Source organism: Sinocyclocheilus anshuiensis, unplaced genomic scaffold (genome assembly GCF_001515605.1).
Source record: "Sinocyclocheilus anshuiensis isolate Anshui unplaced genomic scaffold, SAMN03320099.WGS_v1.1 scaffold853, whole genome shotgun sequence".
Classification (NCBI taxonomy): domain Eukaryota; kingdom Metazoa; phylum Chordata; class Actinopteri; order Cypriniformes; family Cyprinidae; genus Sinocyclocheilus; species Sinocyclocheilus anshuiensis.
Window position 1 is genome coordinate 771392 of NW_015558598.1, and position 15747 is coordinate 787138.

General features: G+C 39.7%; 1 protein-coding gene across 1 annotated transcript; it reads left to right on the top strand.

The window, feature by feature from the left end:
• Positions 1–6926: 6926 nt before the first annotated feature.
• LOC107680081 (protein FAM124B-like) lies at positions 6927–13549 on the top strand. The gene is made up of 4 exons (XM_016475841.1): positions 6927–7211; positions 8381–8412; positions 8520–9274; positions 12902–13549. The coding sequence occupies exons 2-4, from the start codon at positions 8397–8399 to the stop codon at positions 13388–13390; spliced, it is 1260 nt and encodes a 419-aa protein (XP_016331327.1). The 5' UTR covers positions 6927–7211; positions 8381–8396; the 3' UTR covers positions 13391–13549.
• The last annotated feature ends 2198 nt before the right edge of the window (positions 13550–15747 follow it).

A 15747-nucleotide genomic window follows, 5' to 3' on the forward strand; every position in this document is an offset into this window, starting at 1 on the left:
GGAAGACCTCAGTCAGTCCGTGTCGGCCACAACACCTCGAGCACTACCACACTGAGCACAGGTGCCCCACAAGGCTGTGTGCTCAGCCCTCTGCTCTTCACGCTGCTGACCCACGACTGCACTGCCAAGTTCAGCTCCAACCACATCATCAAGTTTGCTGATGACACAACTGTGGGAGGTCTCATCAGCAAGAATGATGAAACACCCTACAGAAAGGAAGCTGCACAACTGGTTGAATGATGTGGGGCAAACAACCTGTCCCTCAATGTGAGTAAGACAAAGGAGGTTGTGATGGACTTCAGGAGGAACTCTGTTGACCACCCCCCACTAACCATCGACAGCTCGACTGTGGAGAGAGTCAGCAGCACTAAATTCCTGGGGGTGCACATAACAGAAGACCTCACCTGGACCACCAACACTACATCACTCTCCAAGAAGGCGCAACAGCGGCTCCACTTCCTGCGCCGACTTAAAAGAGCAAGTCTCCCTCCACCCATCCTCACCACATTCTACAGGGGAACCATTGAGAGTGTGCTGACCAGCTGCATCACTGTCTGGTACGGGAACTGCAATGCTGCTGACCGCAAGACCCTACAGCAGGACAATGAACACCGCTGCAAAGATCATCTGTGCCCCTCTCCCCTCCATTCTGGACATTTTCCTTGCACGATGCTCACAACCCTACCTCCTGAAACCAGGATCCTCTCTCTCCCCCCCCCATCCCACCACACCACATGAAAACTGTTGAAAACCTCAAGAACATTGTGCAATTCTGAGTGTGCTACACACAGGTGAGTGGGCTGGACAAACCACCTGTAGAAAAACACTCTTTTCTGTCTATATGCACCAGACACCTTCTTATAAACACTCCATGTTACAAGGACTTAATAAGATAACACAAATGTTTACTTGTGAATGCACCACAAATCATACTGCACTACTTGCTTCTTAACCTTAAATACCTCTTTTGCACAATATCATGCACAGTTATTATGTAAAGTACTTGTATAGTCTGTCTTAGGTTATGTGTAACCGTGGTCCTGCGAGACATGACATTTCATTCCACTGTATGTCCACACATGTAGCGGAATTACAATAAAGCTCAACTTGAACTTGAACTCAACTGAACTTTCAACCGTTTTGTAATTATTTTTATTGACATACAAGCACTGAACAATGTACATACATAAAGCACAATAGAGATGGTAAATGACAGCTCAAACATGCACGCTTGACACAAAAGAGCCAACAAGGTTTGTTCCCTTTCGAATGGGACCTTGCACTGTGCCCTCTAAAGGATACAATGGGGAATGCCTCCTGCATGACCAATGTCTAAATACGACAATGAACTTGATGTTGGTGGGTGAGAGCCTATGATGTTCCTACTAGTGCAACCGTGAGTATAAAGGGGCACCTGTAGAACACATCATCCTCTTTGTCTTCAGGAGCCGTTTGTTTGTGGTGTGTCTAGGCAAGCAGCTATGGATAGCACTAGTGCTAAGTGTTTCAGGAAGTGTTCATCAGTGCATGGGTGAGAAGAATGCGTGCTCAGTCCTCAAGGGGGCTGAATGCATGCGTTGTGATGTTTTTCTTTAAAGAAGCGCCCTTCTTGTTGGTCCCCTTTGTCGAGAGAATTGGGACAGCCATCCTCAGCTTGTGGATCAAGTCCTGCCAGCGGCTAAGGCGAGTAGGAAACTGAAGTCATGGTGGAGCTCGCCGAAGAGTTTGAGAGAGGAGAAATGGACCTTTCTCATTCTTCTGTGGGTGATGAGGATGCACTGTTGGATGAGGATGTACATTGTCTGATACAGCAGCTAGCAGGCTTCTGGCCTAAAGCCAAGAATAGTGGGATGTGGCTGTTGAGGACAAAGTTATTGCCGGGTCTTCACAGCCTGCCTGCCATGCGTACGAGGAGTCGCTTGATGTTATGTACCACGCCACAGACAGATTAGATCTACCTTGGAGGCATGAGAAACGTGAGATTGTTTGCGGTAGATTGGACGAGTGTTTTCTGTCGGGACATAATACTCCGACCTTTATACCCCGCCTGGTCTGCGCCCCTAATCTCTAGGGCAATGGTGTCCAATCCCTCTTCTGAAGGGCCACTATGCTGCAGAGTTCAGCTTCGGCTCCAATTAAACAAATTTGGACACCCCTGTTCTAGGGGCTGAGGACCAAAGACAGGCCCAGAAGGAGAGTGTTGCCATTCGTGCCCCTCATTCTTCGAGGAGTAGGGAGCAGAGGAGATGCGATGCCAGGAGACTTAAGGGAAGTGATCCTGAGTAAACACACTCAGCTGAGGTAGGGTGGGGCACGCGTTTAAAGGCTTCCAACATGTCTTATCTATTATGATTTAGGCAGTATTTGATGGTCTAATTGACCTTTCTGATTGGTTCAACAGAGGAGTTTGATTGTGAGTGTAGCATTGGGGTTTTGAAACTTACCTCGAATGTAGCTAGGCCTCCTTTCAGTTAAGAGTCATTTTTTGGGGGGGACCTCTGTTCCTGGAGCTCGGCCACTGGGCTGCGTCGCTAGGTCTCCTTTATGTTCTAGGCCCCTGAGCTCCGATTAGATCCAAGTTGTATGGCTCTCTTTGAGCCTCCTGATCAAATGTTTTTTTTTTTCTTTAGTATAGTGAAATTGTTAGGCTCTCTGTGAGACTCCTTAGCCTACTGTCTTTAGTTAGACCTTGTCTCACTACAGAGAGTTGTCCTGCTGAAGGCTCCACTTCCCAGTCCCCCCCAAATGGTCCTCAGTTGCAGGCTCTTTGCAAGTCTTCTCGGTCTTCCTTGTTTAGGGTATTGTTAGTTCTCCTCTCGCTACAGAGAGTCATCCCAATGAGGCCTCTGCTCTCCTATTCCCCACCTGGTTAATAAGCAATTTAAGAGTTGTCTTACTCTTGCTGAGGCCTCTGTCCTTTGAGCTCAGTTAGGGGCTAGGTTGCTAGGCTGTCTGTGAGCCTCCCTGACTATTGCCTTTAAATTGGGAACGTTGCTAGGCCACCCCTCATTTTAGAGAGTCATTCTGCTAAGGCTTCAGCTTCCTGGAGCCCCACCTGGGTAACAGCTCTGAGTCTTTAGGCTCTCTGTGAGCCATCTTGCGAAGCTGTCCCGAGCATCGGACATAGCAGTCAGTGATGATATCCCCTTAAAGGTGCTCTCCAGAACACCGAACCCTTGAGCTTTGCCTGTGGGCTGAGCTTCTTTTTGACTTGGCCCTGATAAGTATGTAACTCAGGCTACATACAGGTTCAGGTGCAGGTGCGTACATGAGGGACTAAGGCATTAAGAGTGTTACGACCGTTTCTTTTAGGTAAATATTTTTGTTGTGTTGTATTGCTCTGTTTTTTTCTTTCCCTCTTGCTCTCCTGTTTGGCCTGCTCTCTCATAGGTTGCATGATGAGGTGACGGCGCATAATTGGTCACTCTATTAAGGCGGAGTCTTTTAAGAACGCCGCTTGCCAGCAGTCGGGGAGCTCATTGTTGGTGCGAACATGAACTGGTTCAGGGCTCCTGGATTCCTCCTCTGGCCGGCAGCCAAACTAATGTTTAACACCCACTGTTGGGACGAGAACTTCTCATTTTGTGAAACAGAGCGTAGGGGTGTCCTGCCTTTTTCTTTGTGAAACTGTTTGGGTTTTGTTTTTGAATAGGAAGTTAGGTAAGCCGGCTGTATTTTTGTTTTATAAATTAATTAGGTTATTTAATTTATCTTTTTTTGTTGTTCTAGACCCCTTTTTTGTTTGTTATGTTGGCCTGTGGCTACCCCGAAGGGATGCTCTTCATGTTTCACTTATAATCTTCAATAAACCTAACAGTTTGTTGTTTACATGAATGCCGTGCTTGTTTGGTCCCCAACCGGAGTGATTTCTTCTTTAATTTGTTTGGGAATCCATCACCAATCCTATCTCCATTATGCCCCTTTCGTTCCCTAGACGCGGGGCGTAATAAAGAGTCTTTGGCTGTATCCAAAATCGCCCCCTATACCCTTAAGTCGGGCACTATTTGTAGTGGATGTCCAAAACCATAGTGGACGTTCTCGAGTGCACTCATTCGATCCCATAACGCACTGCAAAAACGAGTGTACAACCGGTGCACACTCAAGGGCTAGAGAAAACCCATAATGCACTGTGAGAGTCGCACGCCGAATGAATTTCTGCGTCTCACCAGAAGATGGTGCCTGAAACTGAATCATCCATCCATTCATTTTACAAAGCGCTCGTCCACGGCATAATACAGTGTAATACAACACAGGAATAAATGCATTGTAAATTGATTATTACATTTTTTAAACTAGGGTTTATACATAATTTCCATGACAGAGTTCAAGATTAATTCTTTCATCTTATTACTTGAGCTGCCAGTTTGCCAGTTTCAAATGATTAAACAGCAAGCACAAACTATGCAAAAGCGGCAGTCCATCCGGTGCACTCGGTGTCTGAATTCACTCACTTGTTTTCATTCACTCCTTCAAGTGAACTGTATTAGTGGCCTAATGTAGGGAAAAGTAAATGAGGGTATAGTGGGTGATTTTGGATACAGCCTTTGACTTTATTGTCAGGCACTCATCCCTTCAGCATGGTGTAGTGGTTATTTGTTTCCCATAGTGTCCTCTAGAGCAGTGCTTCTAAAATCTGTCCTGGGGACCCACAACTGCTGCACATTTTGTATGCATCCCTCATAGGCCACACCCAAGTCTTGCAGACTCTACCAATGAGCAGATGAGTTTAATCAGGTGTGTTAGATGAGGGAGACATACAAAATATGCAGTGGATGGGGGTCCCCAGGACAAGTTTGAGAAGTACTGCTCTGAAGGATGCAGTGCGAGTTCCTGTTCGAAAGGGAACATCTCAGGTTATTAATGTAACCATGGTTCCCTTACAAGGGGAAATAGGCACGGCGTCTCCTTACCATGAGTAATGTATTCCTGTGCACGTCCCATTCAGACATGAAGAGGATGACGTGTTTTACAGGTGTCCTTTTATACTCACGGTCTCACTAGTAGTGACATCATAGTTCCTTGTCATGTTTAGACACATGCTTCAGACACTGGTCATGCCAGAGACATTCCCCATAGTGCCCACTAGAGGATGAAGTGTCTCGTTTCCCTTCTCTGGGAACCATGCTTACATGATAACCTGAGACATTCTCACAGTATAGAACAAGCACGTTTGCGCTTCCACAAGAACCAGTGATATTTGTCCTCTTGTGTCAAGCACTGATCTATGGAAGCCTGCTTCCGCCACAGAATAAAAATAAATAAAATATATAAAAATGTAATTGCAATTTTTTATCTCACAATTCAGACATTTTCTTGCAAAACTCGTTCTAAGAAAAATCCAAATTGTAAGATATAAACTCACAATTGTGAGGAAAAAAGTTGTAAATGGCTTTTTTTATTTTTTCATTCCGTGATGGAAGCAAAACAAAAATTATATCTCACTTGCAAGTTTATATTTTATAATTATGCCTTTTTTCCCCTCATAATTACAAGTTTATATCTTGAAATTCTGAGTTTATATGTTGCTTATATTCTGTTTATAGTCTGAGTCTTTTTTTTTTTCCTTCTTCTTTTTTTTATGCTATGGTGGAAACTGCCTTCCATATCGATTAGTGTATATATATATATATATATATATATATGAGAATAAAAGGTTTAATTAATTTTGTTCGCCATCCAATTAATCGTGTCTATTCAGATGAGTTGGATTAAACTACTCACTTCCTATGGATTACCTTTACAATGTCTTTATGAACTTTTTGGGGCAAAAATGATGAGAGGGGATGAGTAAATTATGACCGTTTTTTTTTTTTTAAGTCACACTTAATATCTTAGACTCTTGAATTTGAAAAAACTACCATGTACTCTTATAACTCATGAAGCACAAGAATAGATTATTCCAAAACTGGCCAAAATACCTTCTTCTAATTAAGAGGTTTGCCTGTTCAGTTATTTCTGTCAGGACAATTTTCCATATACTAAATGCTAAGCAGATTTATTACAAATTATTATTATTATTACAGTCTTGGATAAGTGTTTGCTCCAAATGCCAAAGCTGGGAAAGAAAATGGTGCTATAAGGTGAAAACAGTAACAATTTTAAACATTTTATAAATAGTAAAAATGTTACAGCCTTGCTGACAGAATGAAAACCTGTTAACAAAGACTGCATGATTTTATTATTAAATGGCACTGAGATTAAATATTGCAACTTGAGTTTCAATACAGTTCAAATAATCTGTAAAGAGTTTCAATGCAACATTTTTGTCTGTAAAGTCTTGAGTGTAACTATTTTTTTGCACCTAGAGTAAAATAAATGTATGGAAGGAAATGAGGTTGAAATATTAAATTTCAAATAAAATGCACATTTTTGCCTGAAAGAAAGAAAAGACAAAAATGTCCCTAAGGTTGCACAAGGGTTACATTTTTAGATGCCATTGTGTAGTGTAGCATGAGGATTTGTCCTTTCAGAAATGACAGTAAAGCACAAGACTGCTAGTTAGAAAGGATTGTGCTTTGTTTTGATACAGAATTCTTTTTATGACTGATTTATTAATTAAACATACAGGCCTATAGTAGGATGCAATACACATTCCTCAGTTTTCATACAATTAAAATCTCCATTGTTCAGGACTGCACACTACTTGAGAAGATGCTTGTTTAAAGTGTGTGTCCCACACAGGTCCGATGACAGCCATCTGCTGGGGTCCAGGCCCCTCGCTTCTCAGAGAGAGCAGAAAAGCCCTTCCCCCGACTCCTCATTTCTGAGCTGTTCTCGAGACACACACGTCTCCATCTGAAAGAGCTTGTCCATTGATATTTCAGATTTTAGTTCGAGTCCCTCTGATCATCATCATGAATAATAAAGGCTGAAGTGACGTCAGCGTGAACTCGACTCCGCGAGCGCAAACGCTTTTCACAAGGCGAGCCAAAGCAGAGATCTTAGGCATGTTTGAGGCGGTTTTTGCACGCAAGTAAAGGCAGATATGCTCCGAGAACCGCGTCGCTTCTCGATTAGCAGGACTGAGGATGAGACCGCGGGGTGAGTTAGCGGAGAAAGCTACACATCAGCTCACTTTTGTTTGCGTCTCTAAGCGGAGCAACACAGTAACGGACAGAGCCCAGCGCTTTATGACGTAACAACAGACGATACACTGTAACATTACAAACAACGTTTGATCTTCAAATACGCGCCAATGAATGTGGATGAAGGTAATCTAAATCAGGCAACTATTTATTATTCATTTGTGTGCACGCAACCTACCAAGTGTTGAACGACCATTAAATAAACTTGAAAGTTTTTAACTCGCTTTGGCTGTTTAGGGACATTAATGAAAATGCAGCTAGTTTCAGGATGTTTGCTTACAATAGCACTTTTGTTTATAGAATATGTCTTCCTTATGCTAATAAATATATAGATGTTTGTATACCAAAAAATCTTGTCAGGCAGACAAGAATCATTAGATGACATTAAAAGACTTTATGTAAGGATCACAGTGCAGCCTCCAAAAACAAATTCTTATTTTAAATATTTACCATCTTTGCCAACATCCTTCAAACCACTAGGTTTTACCCATTTATCAGCAAGAAGTTTTTTTTTCCAATCATTTCAAATACAATAACGTTTAGTATGATGGTCAGATTCTTTTATTTGTTTTAACAGGTCCGAATAAGTGTTGTTTCATTTTTACATAAATATTTTACATAAATGTTATTCTGAATGACGATGGAACATTATTTCATTTTGACATTTTTTCACAGACGTTATTTGAAACATTAAAGTACTTTACTTACATTAAATATGCTTTTTATGTGTATATATAGCCTAGTCACTTTTGTACATTTAATTTGATGTGGATATGTCTTTGACACACACGCACACACACACACACACATAATGCCAAATTAAAGTAATAGTGCCTCCTAAGATTTATTTTATTTTTTTTTTTGATATTGTCAAAAGTATAGTGCCATATTTTTAACTTAATTTATCAATTGTTCACAATTTGGCTTTGCTTAGAATGTGAATTTTTTTTTCCCCATGAAAAATAAAAATAAATAGTACTTTTTGAATGAATAGTATCTTGTGCAAAAAAAAGAAGGGGAAAAAAATCATCATACAGTTCAATTTGTATTACTATTCAAAACATTCTAGAAATGAAGTTAGAGACGTCCATCCAATATGTTCTTGAATATAAACACTAAAAAAAGAATGAATCACTGATTCTTTTTCCATTTGAAGAGTTTTCCATTTGAAATCCAATACCTCTCTCACTGTATTATTTATAAAGAACTTATTTGTTATTTGGTGATAGATGGATATCATTTGAACAGCATTGCACCCATTACAAGCGTGTTTTTTCTTTCTTTCTTTTCTTTAGATCTGACTGCAGTAAAATGTCCTGCAGTAGCAGTAAGTCCATTTTCATTATGTCATTTACTATCACATCAACAGCCAGGCTTGTGATTTGATTTCTCCTCACTGCTCTGTTTGTGTCAATTCCTCTGCCCTTTGTCCAGCGGCCCTCTCATCCGTCCCGGGTCAGGAGCTTCTGCTCACCGTGCACCTGCTGACCGACCCCGGCGCGTCTCTGCTCCTCCAGCACACTCTGGACCGCCTGCTCAAGCGGGTTTGTCCCGGCCTGCGCCTCTTCCACGTGTCCGAGCGGGCCTGTCCCGTTCATGCCCAGCGCCCCGCGGCCGGACGCCCCTCACACGCCGTCACCATATTCTTACACGAGTCCTACGGAGAGGAGCGTATTCTCCGAGTGCTGGACTTCCTGCAGTGTCCGCCGTGGCAGTATCACCATACGGAGAGCTGTGGTGCTGCAGAGCCCGGCGTTCAGGCTAGTGCCCTACTGAGGCCTTATCTCCTGCCCAGCCGGGACTTCTACAGCCTGGGCGCAGGGATGCCGGTGTGGGGCGTCCGGCCGGTGCACTACGGAGGGGAGGTGGTGCGGGTGACTTTACACAGCACCTATGATAACTTCGAGGACACCGTGCGTTTATATGAGACGGTGCTGCAGAGGAGGGTTGAGGAGCAGAAGACAGGCTTCTGCTGGTTCACGCTGCTCACAGAAGCCGGGTTCAGTCTGCAGCTGGCCATCAAGCAGCTCGCGCCCGGGGTGCGGGTGGAGCCGTGTTACTCCGCCGTGCTGCAGTTCAGGGTGGAGGAGATCGGGCAGCTCGTGCCCTTACTGCCCAACACCTGCTCGCCCATCAGCGCCAGCCGATGGCACACCGAAGACCTGGACGGCAACAAGATCCTCTTCCAAGTAGGTCACCAGAAACATGCTCTGGTTTCTATGTGCACTTTTAGCGTACAGTCATAGTAGGGTTTCTGCGGGTCTTAAAAAGTCTTAATTCACATGTTCACAAATGAAGGCCTTAAAAAGGTCTCAAATCAGAGCAGAAAGTCTTTGTAGAGTCATTGCATTAAATGTTGCATGCACTGCAAAAATGGAATCTTCCTCAGTGTTTTTGTCATTTTTCTGACCCTACTCACAGACATTTGTTCTTGTTTTATTCATAAGCTCACTTCATGTTGAGGAATTTCTTTGTGTCTTAAAAGCGAGACACTGCAGGTGAACAGGGTAAAAAAAAAAATAAAAATAGTTATCGTCTTACTAACACAGCTGATTGATTACATTGATAATTGCAAACATTTTTTTTCTTACAAGTTTTCTAAAATGTTAGGTTTAAATATGCAAATGAGTAATTATTTAATGAAATATGCGCTAATTTGCATAAATATCTAGTACAAAAATCGAAACACTGGATGATGTCAGTTTCAAAATTCTTGTTTAATTTTTTTGACATATTAGAGTCAAAAGTTTTTGCAGAGGGAATTCTGGGTATCTAATTTTTGTCACTCCATAATTCATAAAATGCTTAGAACGGACAGAAAAATACACTATATTTTCACAATTTTGGGAGGATAAAATGTTGTATATAATCAAACAAATTATATATGAACAAATCCCTCTGTAAAAACTTTCAGGATATAAAAATGTAAAGTTTGGTGTGTGTAAGTGCTACTGAAATGGAGATTTATGGCTCAGTGTAGGAGAAAAAACTCATTTTGAGAAAACGGCCTTTAAAAATATGTATTGTAATTGAAATCTATTGACACAAATAGATAAAGTGCTATAAAAGAAACACTTAACAGTGTCTTTTGGATGTTTTCTATCCACTAGTCTGAAAAAACACTTTATGAAAAACCAAAAAGCCTAAAATCTCAAACTTGACAGGTGCATGAAAAAACAGTTTTTGCCTGCAGTGTCTCCCCTTAAAGTGTCGATTCCACCCTTCCACAAATTAAGGCCTTATAAGATCAGGAAGTCACGGCATCAAATGTTGCATGCATTACCAAAAAAAAAAAAGAATATCTTCCTCATTATTTTTGTCTTGTTTTCCAGTACAGATATCTAAACATCCTTAAATCTAGATACAATTAGTTGAGATGCAAAATAAAGATAATGACGTCTTGTTTTCAGCAAAAATGAACAAAATTCAGTTTATGCTTAAAACAAAAAGAAATATCTGGAGTCAGAGAAATAAACTTGTTTTCTCTTTGAAAATGTAATTTTTCTGTCCCTTTTGGCAGATACATGTTAAAATCATAAACTCACTTCATTTTGATGCATTTATTTGTCTCCCCTTCCGTTTATTTTTCTTAAATTATCTTTACATGGTCTTAAAAAGGTCTAAAAAGACCTTTCAAGTCACCCTTCCACAAACTAAGGCCTTAAAAAGCTCTTAAATTGGAGCAGGACGTCATGCAGTCATGCAGTCGTAACATTAAAAGTTGCATGAATTGCAAAAAAGGATATCTTACTCAGTATTTTTGTCTTGTTTTCCAATATAAATATCTAAACATCCTTTTATCAACATGCATTTACTTGAGATGCAAAAGGAAGAGATGAGTCTGAGAAATTGATCGAAAGTTTGAGTTTATGATTTTATTATGATGAATTTTTTTTAATTGGTCTTTAAAAGGTCTTTAATAGTCTTACTTTACCTTCACAAAAGCAGCAGAAACCCTGATTACGCTGGAAAAATATCCTCAGAATATGACTGTGTTATTACACATTTGAACCTTATGTTTTTTCTATGAAATATGAATAGGCTGCGTTTCATATGCTTTAAGCCATTTTCCATGAATTTAGTATAAATTGGTCTCCCATTGTCCAAAGCAAATGGTTTATATAATATTATATAATATTGTTTAAAGGTGACCTATTATGCCCCTTTTTACAATATGTAAAATATGTCTCTGATGTCCCCAGAGTGTGTGTGTGAAGTTTTAGCTCAAAATACCTTACAGATCATTTTTTTATAGCTTGTTAAAATTGCCACTTTTAGGGTATGAGCCAAAACGCACCGTTTTCATCTTTCCCTTTAAATGCAAATGAGCTGGTGCTCCCGGAGAAGAGGGCGGAGCTTCAAGAGCTCAAGCTCCAGCAATACTTGTGCTAGCCTTTGCAAATAAACACTCTGTACAACTCGCTGTGAACTCGTTTAGGGCGGTTCTATGTTAAAACGGCAGTGCCCCCCGTGGGTGGGGGCCTGTGGCTAACGTGATGTCACATTAGCACCAAGTCGGAAAACAGGTAGTTGGGAGACACTGCTTATGATTTATGGGGATTAAAAAAAAGGAGTGGGTGGATTTTTATCATTATAGGGTGGTTGTGTACACACACTGCCAACACACATTTATGTCCAAACACCTTGCAAAAGTGAATTTTGCATAATAGGTGCCCTTTAAAGCAAATTCTGTTTTCCTCGGTTGAACTTTTACATATTAGATAAGTTGAGTAACCTTTATTTCTACAGTGCTTTACAGCTTCACAGAAAAGAAAAAAAAACAGGAAAATAACAGTTGCAAAAATTCATCAGTTATAATGTTACAGTTACATCACTGTAATGATGAGATGGAGGCTTTATGATCTAATGATCTTATTACTACAGCCTTGATGTCTCTGTGTTGGACCTCCAGATGGGAATGAACATGTTTTTGGAGGAGCCGACAGCATCTTTTCCACCACATGACTTATACACTGCTGCAATCTGAGAACGATCCACAGAATGTTTCCCCAGATTCTGCACCTAATAGCAGTTCAACTGCATTCAGTAGACATACGCCGCGTCTCTTTAATATTCATCAAGAGTTCATTTGAGCAGATTGTTATTTGTTAACTACAACATGAGAGCTAGTGTGAATGTGAAGATGTTAATGTGAATATCGTCACTGGCTATAGGCATTAGCATGAGCTGGAGGCCGTAATGTGTATTTGTCTCTTTTATACAATATATTTTTAAAGTAAAGAGAAACAAAGTTATGGAAGCCCATTTCCAGCACATATTAAAATTATGACCTTTTTTTGCAATTGCGAGTTTACATCTTACAATTTTGAATTTATTTCCCAGAATTGCAATTTTAACTGTTATTTTATTATATTTATTTAATGCATGCATGCATGCAAGCTTCCAAATAAATCAAAGAAAACCTGAAACTGAAAAAATATATATATCTTCTTTTTTTTTTCTGAAATTGACTGATCATCACTGCATACTATGGGAGACTGGTGGTCTTGATGGGGACTTTTTGCTTTAACACTTGTGTTTTTGTGCTTTCTATCACAAATTTTGATATAATTTTCTTAAATGCATCTGCTACAAATTCAGGTTGAATAATGCAGTCATAACATGGTAACATTCACAGCGTATTAATGATAAGTTCCTTAGCAGATACAATATAGTTTTAGTTATAAAATAATGATTCATCGGTCCAAATGGACCCAAAATGTGCAAATACTATACAGATTTGGAATGCATTATGAGGGTTAAACTGCAGTTTTCTAAATGACTGTTGAACTGATAAAGCGTGGCTTTCTCCGCAGGTTAAAGCTCCAGCACAAGCCCAAGGCTTCCTGAGGTCTGCGTTTCCTCTGAGCTGTCCCAGGATGCTGCTGAGGAGCTGTGGGGCTGCCAGACCCCCTTCCACCGCTCCCTGCAGGAGGGCGTCCCATCTGAAGGAGCAGGCACTGCTGTGCGTGAGGTCAGGCAGAGAGAGCGCCGGGTCAGACGGCACCCGCAGCTCTCCTCCGGGAAGCTCCTGTTACTCGTCCCAGCGCAGCAGCCCCGCAGGCCTGTCAGTCAGCTGGTACGAGCCGGCGATAACCTCCGAAACCTCCCTATCCCGCCTCCGGCTGGAAGAGGAGGAGCCGGAGACCAATGTGGACACAGGTTGTGCTGTGAAGCCGCAGGCCGCTTTAGGAGCGTCTGCTCTGCTGACTCTGTCTAGAGACCTGACACACGGGCTGGATGAGGCTGACGAGAGCGTGAAGAGTGTCCTAGCAGAGACACAAGTAGATGAGTTCTTCATCTGACTCTTCATTCTTATGCAGTTGGAAAAGCAGGCAGCACACATTTACGTGAATGCATTTGGCAAAGCCGCTTACAGTGCATTCACATTGCATCAATTCAAGGATTCCCTGGGAATCAAACAGCAATACTGTCGCTTTCATACATGACCGTCCACTCACATCATTAATTACGCAATCTTAATAAATGATCAATTAATATAATTCCCTAATTGCATTTTAGGGGTTCAGAATAAAATGAAAATGCCTCTATTTTGCATTTTAATATAGCTTTTTCAATACAAATTCTATGATCAAACTAACAATTTCAGTGAATTAAGGATTTTGTAGCTTATTTCAGAATTACAATTGGTCCCCTTCAGCTTTAAGGGAGAATTTCATCCAAAAATGAAAATTTGCTTAACATATACTCTCTCTCTCAGGCCATCCGAGATGCAAATGAGTTTGATTCTTCATCAGATTTGGAGAAATGTGTCATTGCATCAGTGTCTCAGCCATGGATGCTCTGCAGTGAATGGGTGCCGTCAGAATGCGACTGGTCTGAGATTGTGAATAGTCTTTTAGTGACATTGGTATTGTCTGATGAGGACCGTTTAATCACAACACATTGAGAAATGAATGTTCTGTTCAAACAGGCTGGCTGTGTTCATACTCTTTAAAGTATTTCTCCTGCACACCTGCAGAAATAGTAGAAGTAATGCTAGTGCTGTATTCTGAACACACATCTTCTTACAGTGTAGCATGAGCCAAATGATTCATATGTTATACAGTACATTGTAAACAAGCACTGTGCAAAGGCAAATGAGTGTAGTGATGAAACTAATAAACCCTAATTATGCAGATTTATATGTTATTCCAGACACAACCAGTGGGCAACTGATGAAGAAAAACTGAAAAATCAGAAAAAAAAAATCAGATTGACATCAAAATTGATGTAAAAAAAAAAAAACAGGTCAAATATGCAAATCAGACTGAGGTCAAAAACTTGGCATGACGTTGATTTGATGTAAATTGAACATCAAATTTATTTCAGCGTGGGATTAACTTCCTATTTTTACTCAATTAACACTGAAACAAATTGCCTTTAAAATTGAATTTGAAATAATGTTACAGCATCTTGATCAAATCTTGACTAATATTTGATGTCAAATTGATATCAAGGTGCCCACTGAGAAAGCACTGTATTTGTCTCAGAACTGTTTATTGTATTTCCACTAAATTATTAGTACTAAAAATTTCAACTCTTGTCAATATTTTGACAATGTATTTTTATCAAATGTATTAAATACATAGTACTTTGTATGTACAGTTATTACTTGTAAATGAATGTCATATAGGTTGGTAATAAACTAATGTAATAATTATGTAGTAATATGAAGAAGGATGTTTGAAATAAATCAGTCCTCTGTCAATTTGGAGGATTTTTGTAAGGTAGCCTTCATTTAGTTTATTTTGAATGATTCATAAAATGTATCATTCACTTCTTTAATTACCCATAATCCTTTGCACACATTCCAATACATAGAAGAAGAAGAAAAAACTGAATGTTAGCACTGAACCAGAGTTCATTGAAATGTAGTTTTGGAGATGAAAACATTCATGTTTTTATTTGTTTTGAATCTTGAAGCCTCAGAAGCAGGGCTGTTTCTGAGCAGTTTGACGCTTTTCCCACGGCACCACACAGCTTATGTTGTCATTTAATAAGCATTGAAATAATTCACCAACTTCTGTACATGAGTGATTTTTTTCTGTTCACACTTGCAAAAACCCGCACTTCATATTCACTCCATGTCAGGATAATTATAGTTAACAAACTAAAACAATTTAAAACAAAAACGTTATACTTGAAATAAAATAAACTTTAATTGAAATCAAATATAAAAAGTTTTATTTCAGCTAATTGCCAAGGCAGCATTTCACATTTTCATTAAGTTTAACCTGACATACTAAAATAAAACAAAATGTGTATATATATAGATATATATATATATATAATAAAATAACACTTTATGTGTTCAGTGACGCATTACTTTTATTTTAATGTCTTTTTAATTAATGCAAATCTCTAGAAGCATGATGTATTAAATGAAAAATAAATGGACAATGCTTACGTCAACAGTAATATGCTTTAAGCATAAATTAGCCCAAGTATAAGTCCAAGTATATATTATTATTTTTTTGTTTACATTATTTTTTTAGATAACATTCTAAATAAATTAACCAAAACAAAAATATCACATAATAATTTTCATTAAAAAATATGAATATTGTAAACCTTGCTCTACAGTTCTGTGCAAACAAAGGCTTTAATGGCATCCCCAGTATGTTTTTAACTTTCCTAGCATTAGACTCAATTTAGAGGA

What these genes read in the sequence shown, in the direction of transcription:
- LOC107680081 (XM_016475841.1), top strand. An exon ending in GCAACAAGATCCTCTTCCAA is followed by an intron (nt 9,275 to 12,901) that starts GTAGGTCACCAG and finishes CTTTCTCCGCAG; the next exon opens with GTTAAAGCTCCAGCACAAGC.